Here is a 14,964-nt window from a genome sequence, read left to right on the forward strand (position 1 = left end):
ATATTCAAAACTGAAGTAAGCTGAGATTTGCTTTAACAAGTAAATGAACAAATTGCAGTGTGTATAAGCTATGGATACTGATTAAGCAGTGAAACGATCAGATGGTTAATACAATCACTAATTTGAATGAATGTGCAGGAAATGATGCTCTATGGAAGAAAGCCAGTTGAAAAAGTTGACGTAGTGTCTGATTTCATTTACATAAACTTGGTCATGTAAATGTTTTTATGACTACATTTTAGAGCTGCAGCACAGATGATATATATGCATAGAAGTTAATATACATACTGGGACAAACAGTGAAACTGGGACTGAGTGGGGAATGCAGATCATATTAGTGTCCTTTTCTCTGTTATGGTGTTATGTAGTTTACAAAACATCACTTTTAGGAAACAGGGCAACTTACACAGAATGTCTTTGTGTAATATTCATTCTTGGAACTATGTGCAATTTTATAATTTTAGAAATGAAAATTTTAAAAGATGAATGAATGAAGGGCTTAGGTTAAGGTATCTAAAGTTCTTTCCCTAACTCAGAGGAAAGTCTCTCAGGGAGATGGTTGAATATAACCATCTATAAAGAAACATGTTGCTTTGCTGCTGTGTGTCACCAGCAAAAATTGCTTCCTGCATCAATCATGCAAGAGTTAGTGCTCAGTGCTTTGTTCCAGTTTTCGTTATTTGTCCAGTCTAGAAAATAGTCATTTCAATACTGGTTCCCCTATTCTAAACAAAGCAAATGTTAAAGAAGTAAAGGAAAAATTGGATCTGTGGAGAATACAGTTAGGCTGTCAGAGGATTAGGGTACTACTGTGTTTCTTCTGGTTGTAATTGTGCCTAGATTACGTGCATTGCTCTAACCATGTTAGCCTGTCATTTACATGACTTATCAAATGGGTAGATGAATTGACATTAATCTTTCTAACTACCTTATTTAATTTTATAATTACCTTGTTGACACACCATTACAAAGCTCATGATACATTAATTCATCTTTATCTAGTTTCTGGAATATCTCCACATACCCTTCCCTAAAGCCCAAACATTGGATGTAATGGAAATAATCCAGGTAACACAGCTTCTGCATTGCTAGGAGATGGAGAGTAATATACTGTTTATAAGTAGCAAAGAGGACATGAAGTTTAAACAGACTTCACATTGTTTCTGCTAGCCTATGTGTCTGAAGCATATATGTGGGTTATGTAAAAAAAAAAAAACCAAAATATAAAGAGGAGAAGCACACTCAGAAGTACCCATGCCCAGTGAGTGAGCATAGACTGGAGCCTGATAATCTATGGTGCTAGCTGTTGGGAAGGAGTTTTATAGTGCTCAAGATTAGGAATAGCAGCCTTGGAAGTGAATAAAAAAGACTGGTGCTTCAGGATCAACAGGGAGAAGTATACAGGAAAAAAAAGGAAGAAGCTGCCTACAAAAATGAAAGGAGACCATACTTCCCTTGTATGTATCCAAGAAACCAATCTTTACTAAACTGATAAGGAAGGTGTGCTCAAACTAAACGGTGCTATACCCAAAGGATCAAGAGGATCAGATTTTGGATTCTCTTGTCATAAAGACATCAGTATTTTATAGTGTCTGTTCCCTTCCCTCCCCTCTTGTCTAATGCTGATCAGCTCAGGCTGCCTGATGCTATCTGTTGAGAATTCTTCCACACACTACCCACAAGCTGAGGAAAGAAATACCAGTAGGAGCAAACCATAACAGTTCTTAAACCAGCAACAGAGAGCCTGGGACCTCCACTGTCAGGAAAACTGAATTCATTAAATTTAAAAAGTAAAGTATCAGAAATGAAGACTAGATTGAAATGGTCAAGAAAAGATGAAATTCTTTGGGCAATCAAAAATGAGAGATAAAGATGTGAAAAAGATTTTTGGTGAAGCAATTAGAACTGTGGGAAAGTATTCCAGTATCAGAATGTGAAGAAAAACATGCTCCAAACTGACAACTAAATTACAAGCCAGGAAAATGTTCAGAGAATAAGAACAAGGACGAGTCTCCCTTTGAAGTATTTCATGTAAATCAGAAAGGTATTTTAATGAATCCTGAAACTTCAGAAGGATAAGTTGTGCTGTTCTCATTCCTCCAAAAAAATAGATGGTGGTAGCAGACTAACAATCTCAAGAAACTTAATGGTACAAGCCAATGTTTTATATCCAAGCCAAGATTCTCTTCAGTTATGACAGCAGTGAAAAGACAAGGTTGAACAGTCAGGTTCATTGGATACCCTGTTCATGAACAGAGTCTAATCTAATCACAAGACAGCATAAAACAAAGAGGGAGTGAGGGGTGAACAGGGGCATGATGTGTTACTTGTGTTAAAGTACAGAGAATACCCACTTCACGACTAAGGAAAGAGAGGGCCAGAGTAAGATCACAGGCTGTTGTGATAGGGAATAACAGCTAAAGCAAGTAATAAACACACACAGCATCTGTATGGTAGTGATCAATTTAAAGCTGAGCATGTCAGTCATGCCAAACATGGATTCAGATAGGCATGTGTTACCTGTTGAAGACTTGTAAGATAGTCAAGACACTGCTAATGAATGCTTAAACCAGAGTTCATAGGTTGATAAGTCCTGAGATTTTAGCATGTTCTGTATGAATCTTCCTACAGATGGCTTGTGAGCTTCAAGGGAAAGATACAAAGTCTGTAGTGGACAAACGGACATCTTAACTAAGCAGTTAAGAACTGCACAAAGCCTGTTGTGACCAGGATGCCCTTAGAAGGTCTCACCATTACTTAGTAATCTAGCAAGTGATGTGGAAAGTGATTCTGAGTATAGAGAACACCAAACAGGCCAGGCTGCAGAAAGTGCCATTAGATAGTTAAGTGTCTGAGAGAACACTCTGTGGGTTAAAGAGATCTTAACACACAGCCTAGTGAATATGAACTACCCAAAGTACTTTATCAGTATTAAATTTCCCTACGTTTGGTAGCTGTATTTTTTATGTACAAAATCCCCACTCAAGTATTAAAATGTAAAATATACTATGTGAACTTAAACTTATGGTTTGGTAAAAGTGCATAATACTAGAGATAAGTTTAAAAAAACTGAGCTTAAATTTATTTTAGAAAAACATCTGTTGAAGCAGATGTGTTAGAGCATGCCTTTAATCCCAGCATGTGGGCATCAGAGGCCAGCCCCGGCTATGTTAGTTCCCAAACAGCCAGAGCTACATAATAAATATATTCTGTCTTTTTTAAAAAAAAAAAACTCTGCTATGAACTGTCAGACAGAGATCAAGGTACAGTTTAATAAAATTAATTTTTCAAGTTTGTTGAGTGTTGTTCCCTCTTATTTTATTTGCTTTTTGTTTGTTTATTTTTATTTTTTGAGGCAGGGTTTATTTATGTAGCCTTGGCTGTCCTGAAACTAGCTCTGTAGACCAGGCTGACCTCAAACTCACAGAGATCCGCCTACCTCTGTCTCCTGAGTGCCGGGATTAAAGATGTGCACCACCACTGCACCACCAGGCCCCTTATTTTATTTTTTAAACATAATTTTTTTATTGATTCTTTGGGAATTTCACATCATGTTCCCAAATCCTACTCATTTCCCAGTGTCTCTATATCTACTATCTCTTACCCACATAGCGCCCCACCCAAAAGAAAATTTAAAGAATATTAGTTCAAAACAAAGCAAACAAAATGACCACTTTGCTCCTCCATCTTTCCCACTTCTCCAACACCTCATTCGTTTTCGTGGCAGTGGGAGCTGTGGTGTGTCAAGCAGTACACCCTTTTGTCCACTCAGCTTTACTTGGAAATGTTCATTGTGTAATGTATTGACGGTCAGGTTTGGGGCCCCTGACCTCTACTACACCATCAATGCTTGACCCTCACCGAGCCTCCTCTCAGGTACCCTGCTGTTGCCCCAAGTTATAAAGATCCTGCAGCTGTGGTTCCATAGGGCCAGTCCCTTCGTGCACTCCTGCATGTCATAGATGGGGTAGATGTTGGGGTATGCCAACTCAAAGCCCTGGATGTGGGCCTGGGTGGTAGCTCATGTGGTCATTCCGGGCCACTGGGACCACTTCCCTCAAGCGAGGGGCAGAGCCAGCTCTTCTATGCCATGGTGAAGAGTGTGACCAGCTCTTCCACTACAGTGGCTGAGTGGCCTGTGCTGCTTCCTGGGGTCATGGTAATAACTAGGCCCAGGCTGCTGCCTAGGACTATGTCTGGGCCCGTGATCCTACCACAGCGGAGAGGGTCTGTGTTGACTCTTATTTTATTTTTTGAGACAGGGTCTCTGTAGCCCTGGCTGACCTTGAACTCAGAGAGAGACATCCCTGCCTCTTCCTTCCCAACGCTGGGATTAAAGGCGCGTGCCACCACTCCCAGAACACTCTGTCTTATTGTTGATACAGTTTTATCAGTTCACACTCTATTTGGAAGCCTTCTAAACTTGGCTTCAGTCAGTGTTAAGCCATAGCTGTATTTTGCTTATTTTTTTGTTTTTCCAGACTTGGTTTCTCTGAATTCCTGGCTCTCCTGGAACTTACTGTGTAGTCCAGGCTGTACTTGAACTCACAGAGATCCACATGCCTCTGCCTCCTAAGCACTGGGATTAAAGGCATACACCACCCGCAGCAGCTGTAATTTTTTTAAGTTTATTTATTTTTTTAAAGGAATTTTTCATTCTTAGAATATGCTTCAGAGAAAAAAAGTAATATTTTCTAAGTGTATTCTTGCCTGTGATTGCCAGTGAAACACTTGGTTGCGCATTAAAAAAAAAAAATCTTGCTACGGTTTCTCCCTTCTTGGTGCTTTCTTGTGAGATGAGAAAAAGTAGGAGATAGGATGAGTTGACAAACACTTGATTATCTTGTCAGTCTTTTATTTTGTCCCAGAGTAAGCTTTGTCAAACGGTAAATGGAGCTGTGAGCCTCGCCATTTTACAGTTAAGTTCATTTAGCAAGCTTGAGCATTATTATCTTTTGGGGAACAATGTGTTCTGTTTGAACAGAAAAACAACTGAAGATGCTTTGCCTTAGTGATTCTGTATCCTTTCCTTGGCATGCTTAGAGCAGAACTACTTTTCTTGTGTAAAAAAGATACCATCAAATGAAATTTGAGACCATACGTCTTAGTTCGTTGTATTGAGTATTGTTTTAATTTGAAGTTCTAGTGATTAAAGTTTTTATATCCACTGGCTTTTGTCTCTGTTAAGTTTCTTGCTGCTGTATTAAGAAGAAAAGCATATGGCTCTCCTGTGTGAAAGTCCAGGAGCCTGCATGCCTTTGACAGCAAGAGCAATACCACATGGAAGTCAGGGTTTTCGTTGTAAGTAGTGCAGGCTGCTTGACTGTAGTGATTAAGGGTGACTATGTTTTAAAGATGGATCATGTGAGGACAGTTGTAAGTGCCTGTAAAAGTTGAACTGATAAAACAGACGTCTCTAAGATGCATGCTAGTACTTCCTAAAGATCAGGACTTTACTTTCAGTATCATTTAGTTAAACATGACAATGTAAAAGTAAGAAATTAGGTATACAGTACTGACCAAAGAAATTTTTATGAAGAATGAAGTAAAATAATTTAAAAATAACTTTTAATTATAATATTTTGCTGTTAATTTTGGGATTAATTTTTTAACCATTCCATTCATAAGAGTTTTGGTGATTTCGGTGTTTCTTATTTAAGACTTTGCTATTAAATAGTATTTTAAGTAATTATAAGACAATTCCTTTCTTTCTAACCAGGAAGAAGCTCTGCATGCATTTATTCAGCCGGAGATCTTGGATGGCCCAAATCAATATTTTTGTGAACGTTGTAAGAAGAAGTGTGATGCTCGCAAGGTAAGAAGCATATGCATATTATTATGTAATTATCTGAGATATCGGTATTTAATCCATTTGTACCCCTAACCACACATGCTTCTTTTTAGGGCCTTCGGTTTTTGCATTTTCCCTATCTGTTGACCTTACAATTGAAAAGATTTGATTTTGATTATACAACCATGCATAGAATTAAGCTGAATGATCGAATGTCATTTCCGGAGGAGCTGGATATGAGCACATTTATTGATATTGAAGATGAGGTAAATACTACATTTTCTTGTTGTACTTTTCATTATACTCTTCGTTTTAATTGTTCTAAATTGCTTTATGTATATGAGTGTTTTGCCTGGAGGTATGTTTGTGTGTCACATATGTGTCTAGTACCCTCATGAGCCAGAAGATTGTGTTGTAACCTTTGATACTAGAGTTAGAGACAGTTGGGAGCCACTGTGTGGAGGCTGGAAATCAAACTGGTGTCATCTGGGAAAGCAGCCAGTAATCTTACCACTGAGCTATCTATCTAGCCCCACTTTATAAGTTAAAACTGATGAATTTGAAGTGTCCTCTTAACAACTCTCTCTTTCCTCATGTTCTTCATGGTGCGTTACATGAGAAGACTATTGCTGAGGATAAAAAGCTTTTCCTGACAGTGTGCGTTACATTTCAAGTATTCTTATTTGATTGGAATAGTGTAAGCTATTCAAGAGACAAAAGGGTTTCACCTTTGGAATTCAAGATTGTCTCTTGAATTTGAGTATTAATCTTGTTTCATAATTTCTTCATTACTGAAACTGCTGTAGCTGGATTTCTCATGTTTACTACACATGCAGCACATATATGTGAGTGAATGACAAAGTAGTCCATGACCTCAATGTCTTGTATTTGCGCTAATCCCCTTCACAGGAATTAAGGGACTTGGTTACTCTAATGGAAGGTTTGCTAGCTCTTACATTATTAACTAAGTTAGAAAGACAAACATACAGGAGGTTTTGTCTAGATCCCTTTTTAAATTTGTATTTTGTTTAACTTGAAACTTTAAATAGTTTGAACATGGAATTTTGATGGAAACAGGACAGACCCATTAATTTCTTTCTACTCATTGACCTCCCAGGGTTTTCTAACTTTGTTTAATTAAAAAAAAAATTGTGTGCTATCCTGCTTGATTCTTTTTGATGTTCTCCTGATCACATTGTATGAAGCATTATAGGCAGGAAGGGTAGTTGTTATAGGATGATAAACCCTTTTTCTACTGTCATGCATTACAGATGCCCCATTGTTAGAGCACCCAGAAATGGGGTGCTATCCCTAGAATAAAGCTGTTCACACAAAAGAGAGAGGGGGGGGGGTTGTGTGCTTGTTTGTTTTTCTGATTACCAGATATAAAATCTGTCTTCTTCTAGGAGCTCAAAATTAATTATAAATAGTTGTTGAGTTTCATTTAATATTTGTCTTAGTTAGGATTACTGTTACTGTGATGAAACACCAAAAGCAAGTTTGGATGGAAAGGGCTTATGTGGCTTATGCTTCATCATCACGGTTCATCACTGAAGTCAGGACAGGAACCTGGAGGCAAGAGCTGATGCAGAGACCATAGAGGAGTGCTGCTTACTGGCTTACTTCCCATGGCTTTCAGCCTTTTTTGTTAAGAACCCAGAACTACCAGTCTACAAGTGGTCCCACCCATAATGGTTCTGCCCTTCTACATCATTAATTAAGAAAATGCCCAACTGGAGGCTGGAGAGATGGCTCAGTGGTGAGAGCATTCACTGCTTTTCCAGAGTACCCGGATTCAATTCCCAGCTAACAACTTTCTGTAACTCCAAGTCTGATACACCCGCACACAGACATATATGCCTGCAAATAAAAAAAAAAAAAAATTGCAAATAAAATAAAAATAAATTACTAGGAAAGAAAAAGAATGCCCTACAAGCATTTTTTCAATTGAGGTTCCCTCCTCTCAGATGACTGTAGTATGTGTCAAGTTGACATAAAACTACCCAGTATAATATTTGTGTGAGTGTGTTGAAAACAGTGAGTTCATTCAGCAAGAAAACAAACTTTTCTGCATTCATCTGTATTGGGAATAGAGGTGTACACCGTCATGCTCAGCTTGCAGTTGTATAGGGTGATGTTCACCTTTATTTTATCTTGAATTAAATTTTCTTGAAGAAAACTACTGCACACTAGATACTTTTAAAAAGTTACTAACAACAAAAATTATTCTTGCTGCATATTACTTGGTTTCAAGAACTTAAATGCAGTGCCTTATGCACATCAAGGGCATTCATCCTGAAGAAATCTTAACTTATGTCAATAAAAGCATTGTAGGTATGTGTATGAAATGTTAAAAGGAAGGAGAGGAGGATGTTGCTTGAGTTTCTAACAAGTAGACTTCTTCAGTTTAAGTCTGGATGACTGAATTGAAAGTAGCCAAGCATGGAAGCATGATGTCCCTGCCCTGAGTACACCAGACTAGAAAGTTCTCATGGACAGTTAGATGGCTTACTTCTCTTTCTATTTTGACACCTTACACAATAATTAAAGACAGCATTTTGTTGGGATTGGGAGCTGAAGATGTAATTTGGAGCTTAGGATAGTTGCTGTCACAAATGCTATTGCAGAAAATGGTAAATTTTGTACCTAAGGTCTGAGTTTAAGGGAAAACAGATAGTCTTAAAATAAATACTTCTCTTAATCAGAACAATATCAAACTATTTGAACATGGTAGAAGATATAGGTAAAAGTTTGAATATCTTTTCCTTTATTTGGCATAGATTCTAAGATAATTGTGTCTTATTAGAAATCTCCTCAAACTGAAAGTTGTACTGATAGTGGAGCAGAAAATGAAGGCAGTTGCCACAGCGACCAAATGAGCAATGATTTCTCCACTGATGATGCTGTTGATGAAGGGATATGCCTGGAGAGCAGTAGTGGGACAGAGAAAATTTCAAAACCTGGCCTGGAAAAGGTACCTTTTATGAAGTTTATTGATATTAGATGCTGAGCATGCTAAGCAAGTAGTCCACCAGAGAACTATGCCCCAGTTCCCTGCATGTTTTATTAGAGAATTTAGTGATTTCTGAACTTTTGTATTATTTTGTTCTTCAGTTTTTAAAATGAACACTTTTTAAAAATGTTTTTGTGGTGGGTGTGATTATAATTGTATTTACACTTGGGATGCTGATTCCTAGGAAACAGCTATGTGTTGAAAGTTATGTTGTGTTAGAGTGGGTACTGCCTATGCCCTTGACATTTATCAGCTCTCCAAATCTTTCTAGTCACTGAGTTTGCTCATAGAAAAAATGAGGATGTTGGACTTCATTTATTACATTTTAAGAATTCTGACAATAGTGCATTTCTGAAACAGTTAATAACCATAGTTACCTAGAACTTGCATTCTCAGAATTTTCCAGAAATATAATGGGGAGGGGTTGCTAATTATAATCAAACTTTAAAATGTTACTACTAACCACTAGAGTACCTGGAATCTCAGCAGCACTTAAGCAGCAGGGTCTCTTTGAGTAACACATTCCAACCAGCAGGGGCTACAGAGTGAACCCTGTTTTAAAAAAACAATATTCTCAGAACAAATTCTAGATTGCAGGTAAATTTTGAAACCTACCTGTTACTTATCCTGATTAATTTTAGTTTGGGCAATAAAATTTGAACTACACAAGTTTTTAGAATTTGTTCTAGAAGTTTCACTATGTAATAATTCTAGTCAGTTTACTGTTAAGACACACTTCAATGTGCTGAAACTTAATTTTGGAAGGTCTGGGTACTTTTTAAACAAAGAATAAAGAGGAGAGGACAATGAAAGTCTGCTCACTTTGCATTTCCGAGGCCCTGATTTGTTCCCTAGTGCTGCGAAATGGAAGAAAGAGGAGAGCTCTCCAGAAAAGTGAATGAGCTCTAACAGGCCTGTCCAATAGTACACACCTGTGATCCCCATATAGGATAAAAGGCGGAGAATTGGCTGCAGGTTTGAGCCTAGCATGGTCTAACATAGCTTGTTCCAGTCCAGAAAGGGTTGCAAATTAAGACCCTCTCTCAAAACAATACTTTAATAAAAAACTTGCTTTACCCATTTGAAGAATCTACTTAAAGATAAACAGTCTTTTTTTTTTTTTATCATAACCTTTCCTGGAGACTCTATTTTTCTTTTTAAAATTATTTTTATTTTATGTGTATGGGTGTTTTGCCTGAATGTCTGTACACCATTTGTGTACCTGGTACCCTCAGAGGCTAGAAGAGGGTGTCTAGAGTTGCAGATGATTGTGAATGCTAGGAATTGGCCTGGGTCCTCTGGAAGAGCAGCCAGTACTCTTAACCACTGAGCCATCTCTCCAGCCTTCGGAACTCTATTGTCATTCACTCCAGGTAGAGATGGCGATGACAGACCAGAGAAAGGGTTTCTTCCAAGTCCAGCTTGGTGAACCAGTGAGTTTATTGGACTTCTTTAATGGAGCATGATGACTCTTAGGCAGCTCTATCACCAAAAAGCTCACTCCAAGCATGGGTAACTACTTCTAAGAGTCTCCCTTTGAAGCACCTTGTTACTACTGCTTATATAACCTGAGCCTCTGAGTTTGATAAAATCCTTGTGTTTTTAGGTGGTTGTGGAGTTCTTAAGACTATGCATATATTTAAATATATATATATTTAAATATATGCATGTATGTGTACCATGTGCATACTTGGTACCTGTGGAGGCCAGAAAAGAGTGGTTGTGAGCTACAATGCAGGTGCAGAAAACCAAACCTAGGTCCTCTACAAGAGCAGCAAATGCTCTTTAACCTCTGAATTGTCTCTCTGACTCCCTTGTGAATTTCATATAATAAGTCTTCTGTGCTGTTATATCTTCCTCTCTATCATATTTGGGTTTTTTAGTTCTTTTATTTGTTTGTTTGGTTGATTTGGTTTGTTTTTTTTGAGAGTTTCTTTGTGTAACAGTCCTGGCTGTCTTGTAACTCACTTTGTAAACCAGGTTGACCTTGAACACACAGAGACTTATTTGGGGTTTTTGAAATAGTCTTACTTTATAGTCTAGACTGGCCCCAAACTCCCTATGTAGCCCAGAGTGGCCTTATGTTCACAGCTTTTGTCCTTTAGCCTCTCAAGTGCTAAGGTTAAAAGCTTGAACTACTGTGTCTGGCTGCTCCCTGTTGTTTTTTTTTTTTTTTAATTTTTTTTTATTGATAAAAGAAGAATAAAGAAAAAAAAACAAATTTCCACCTCCTCCCAGCCTCCCCTTTCCCTCCCCCTCCTCCCACTCTTCTCCCCCTCCTCCCACTCTTCTCCCCCTCCTCCCACTCTTCTCCCCCTCCTCCCACTCTTCTCCCCCTCCTCCCACCCCTCTCCCCTTCCCCCCATTCCTCTCCCCCTCCCTCTCCAGTCCAAAGAGCAGTCAGGGTTCCCTGCCCTGTGGTAAGTCCTAGGTCCTCCCCCCTCCGTCCATATCTAGGAAGGTGAACATCCAAACTGGCTAGGCTCCCACCAAGCCAGCAGATTGCGTAGGATCAAAACTGCGTGCCATTGTCCTTGGCGTCTCATCAGCCCGCATTGTTCGTCATGATCAGAGAGTTCAATTTTATCCCATGCTTTTTTTGGTAATAGTCCAGCTGGCCTTGGTGAGCTCCCAGTAGATCAGCTCCACTGTCTCAGTGGGTGGGTGCACCCCTCGTGGTCCCGACTTCTTTGCTCATGTTCTCCCTCCTTCTGCTCCTCATTGGGACCTTGGGAGCTCAGTCCATTGCTCCAGTGTGGGTCTCTGTCTCTATCTCCATCCATCACCAGATGAAAGTTCTAGGATGATATCCCAGATATTCGTCAGTATTGCGCTAGGATGGGGTCAGTTGTTTTTTGAGAAGAAAATACTGGTAGCCAGGATCTCTAGTAGTGCTCATTGTTTTAGGGGTGTGAAGTGCTACGGCTCCTAAAAGAAAAAGTAATTCATGCTAGTGTCCTGGCACACTTGGAATGCTAGTCTAAGAGAGTCATAAGTTTGAGGCCTACCCTAGGCAACGTAATAGGTTCAGAACCACCTGGGCAATCTCAAAATGAAAAATAACAAAGAAAAGCAGGCTATAGCCAGTTACTGGAGCACTTGCCTAGCATCTATGAGTTCACTCTCCACTACTAACAAAAGACCAAAGAAAAAGATAAGACAAAGGTTCTTAGTTTATTATAGACATCAGGCATGTTTAAGAGTTGAAAGGCCATAAACTGAGTTATTACAGAAATAGCACAGTTCTGTGTGGTGTGTGTGTGTGTGTGTGTGTGTGTGTGTGTGTGTGTGTGTGTGTGTGTGTGTGTGTTTTGAGACAATGTCTCTTCTATGGAACCGTGGTCGTCCTAAAACTTACTATGTGACCAGACTGGCCTTAAACTCGGAGTTCTGTCTGCCTCTGCCTCCCAGGTGGAGTAATTTAAAATATAAGCCAACCATTCCTGGCTTGGATTCATTATTATAAATAATAAATACCAACTTAACATGTTATTTATTAAAAATACTGCATGAGTACATTAGAAGGTACTTCAAGTTACTGTCAGAAATAGAATTTTATTTAAAGACAAAAAAGCAATGTGCTGATAACTTCTTGATCTTGACTATGCAAATTAGTAACCCTTCTATTTAGTAGTTACTTCACAAAATTTCACTCTTATTTTTTCATAAATAGTCAAGCATGTGTTACAGACATATATAGTTCCAAAGATTACAAGACAGCATAATAACAATGTAAAGAAATATACTGAATGAAACCTGTTACATACTAAGTTTCTTGGTGACTTGCTGTTTTAACGTTATCTAAGGGACAAGTTAGCTTACCGTAGGATAGTTGTCACGTTACTTAATTCTGCACCCCTAGGAAATAAGGGGTTTCAAATAAAGGTTTTGTAGTCTTCTCTTCCAAATTCTTTTTCTTCTCTCCTTAGAACTCCCTGATGTATGAGCTTTTCTCAGTGATGGTGCATTCGGGGAGTGCTGCTGGAGGTCACTATTATGCTTGCATAAAGTCATTCAGTGATGAGCAGTGGTACAGTTTCAATGACCAGCATGTGAGCAGGGTAAGACTCCTGGAGTGGAGAAGTTACTCGGTGGCAGGGTCTTTACTCGGAGCAGAGATGCCTATGATGGTATTTCTCAGGTCCCCATCAAACCAGTCTTTCATTGTTAACAGTGTCCTTGGTCTGCTTTTTTAGAACTTGTTAGATGTTTCCAATTTATATTACACCTTTCCTCTAGCCCTCACCCTTCTTATGTATGTCTTGTGAATGATGTAGGAGTAGGATCCCTTGAGCCTGGCTCACCAGAGCAACCACTGGTAAACTGAATTATTGTGTGGTGGTGCTTCTTGAAAATATCATGACATATCTAATTTAGAAATTAAAAGGTTGGATTGGAATTGGGCTTGATGGTTCACCAGTAGTTTCTAGCATTGAGGAGGCTGAGACAGGATTGCCCAGAGTTTAAGCCCAGGCCAGGCTACAGATTAAGGACCTGTCTCAAGAAGGAAAAAAAAAAAGACCTAGCATATTGGGTTACATATTTACATGTTGACATTAATGTAATGGTGTCATTGGTTTTTACAAAAGAGTAATGTTACAACTTTTTTAGATAACACAAGAAGATATTAAGAAGACACATGGTGGGTCTTCCGGAAGCAGAGGCTACTACTCAAGTGCTTTTGCAAGGTAAGCAATAGCATTTTGATGCACTGGAGTGAGTTGTAGCTTCTCTGTGGATCTTCAGCCTTACCAAAGGGTAAGCAGACTACAAGCCATGGGCATCTGTTCATAAGTGCTGGCTGGTGCTTCCCACTATAACAGCTGAGTTGTGGTCTATAAAGACTAAGTTTTTTCCCTTGGCTCTTTCTAGCAAAGCAGTTTGTTAGACTTAGCTGTAGTAGGCACTGTGGTGCACAGCCTTCTTGATAACTTCACTGTGTTACTAAAAGGTGATGTTTTTAACCTTTTCATAAGTGCACCATTAACAGCAAGGAGGAATTTTTCTTTCTTTCTAGAATGTTTTCATTTTAATGTGTCTGTGATTATTTGAAAGAATAAAACACTAACATTTCAAATAAAGATTTGATACTTACAAATGGAATCTACTATCTATCTGAAGAACCTGTTAATCTTTTTTATATTTCTCCTAGCTCAACAAATGCGTATATGCTGATATACAGACTGAAGGATCCAACAAGAAATGCAAGTATGTTAGCCCCTCATAAAGTCATTTCCTTAGCATATCTTGCAAACCTGTGTAACTACTTTTAAGTGATAGAGCAATTAACAGCTAGGACTTTTTATACCTGGGAGAGGGGAATTATTAACACTGTTACAAAATAATTTTAAGTGATAAAAACATTTGACAAGAATATGTAGAGCTGAGCACAGTGATGTGTGCTTGGACTCCAGTCACTTGGTAGGCTGAGTGAGGCAGGAGGATTACAAGTCTGGGTCTACTGACAATTTAACAGGAACTTGTTGGCTGAGGTTTCTATCCCACCTGGTCCTGCAGTCATTCAGTCCCAAAGAAACACACAGAGGTCTACATTAATTATAAACTGATTAGCCTATTAGCGCAGGCTTCTTATTAACTCTTATATTAGCCCATAATTCTTATCTGTGTTAACCACGTGGCTTGATACCTTTTTTTGGCGAGGCAGTCACATCTTGCTTCCTCTGTGTCTGGGTGATAGCTGCAGACTGACTCTTTCCTCTTGCCAGAATTCTTCTGTTCTCGTTGTCTCGCCTCTACTTCTTGCCTGGCTACTGGCCAACCAGCATTTTATCAAAATAGTACAAGTGACAGGATAAAAAACCATTGTCCCACAGCTCATAGCAGTAGTTTTAAAGGAGCTGAGACCACAGTTCAATGGCAGATTCCTGATGAGCATATACAAGTCTGATAAGCAGCACTATACAAAGGCACGCACACAAGCACACCCACACACAAGTTGGAATACTTTATAATACACTTTCTGTTGGTTAAGTGAATTAGATGTGTACTTTAAGTAAGATTGTGTTCTGTGTGATCCTCACAGGTCACCAACTGCATGTCCTAGAGCAAATCACTTGACTTTTCTGAGTCTTCGCAGATGTGTAGAATGGAAATGATGACATCTTATAGAGTTGTTACACATGAATGAAACAGCACTTTA

At 38.8% G+C, this 14,964-nt stretch overlaps 1 protein-coding gene across 3 annotated transcripts in view; it reads left to right on the top strand.

The window, feature by feature from the left end:
- Usp47 (ubiquitin specific peptidase 47) overlaps positions 1 to 14,964 on the top strand; it is a 96,690-nt gene that overhangs the window by 56,640 nt on the left and 25,086 nt on the right. For all 3 annotated transcript variants that reach the window (XM_075971904.1, XM_075971903.1, XM_075971906.1), the window contains 6 exons: positions 5,720 to 5,815; positions 5,905 to 6,057; positions 8,598 to 8,765; positions 12,734 to 12,865; positions 13,416 to 13,492; positions 13,957 to 14,012. In XM_075971904.1, coding sequence (XP_075828019.1) covers positions 5,720 to 5,815; positions 5,905 to 6,057; positions 8,598 to 8,765; positions 12,734 to 12,865; positions 13,416 to 13,492; positions 13,957 to 14,012 — 682 coding nt within the window. The remainder of the gene's footprint in view (positions 1 to 5,719; positions 5,816 to 5,904; positions 6,058 to 8,597; positions 8,766 to 12,733; positions 12,866 to 13,415; positions 13,493 to 13,956; positions 14,013 to 14,964) is intronic.

Source organism: Microtus pennsylvanicus, chromosome 5 (genome assembly GCF_037038515.1).
Source record: "Microtus pennsylvanicus isolate mMicPen1 chromosome 5, mMicPen1.hap1, whole genome shotgun sequence".
Classification (NCBI taxonomy): Eukaryota; Metazoa; Chordata; class Mammalia; order Rodentia; family Cricetidae; genus Microtus; species Microtus pennsylvanicus.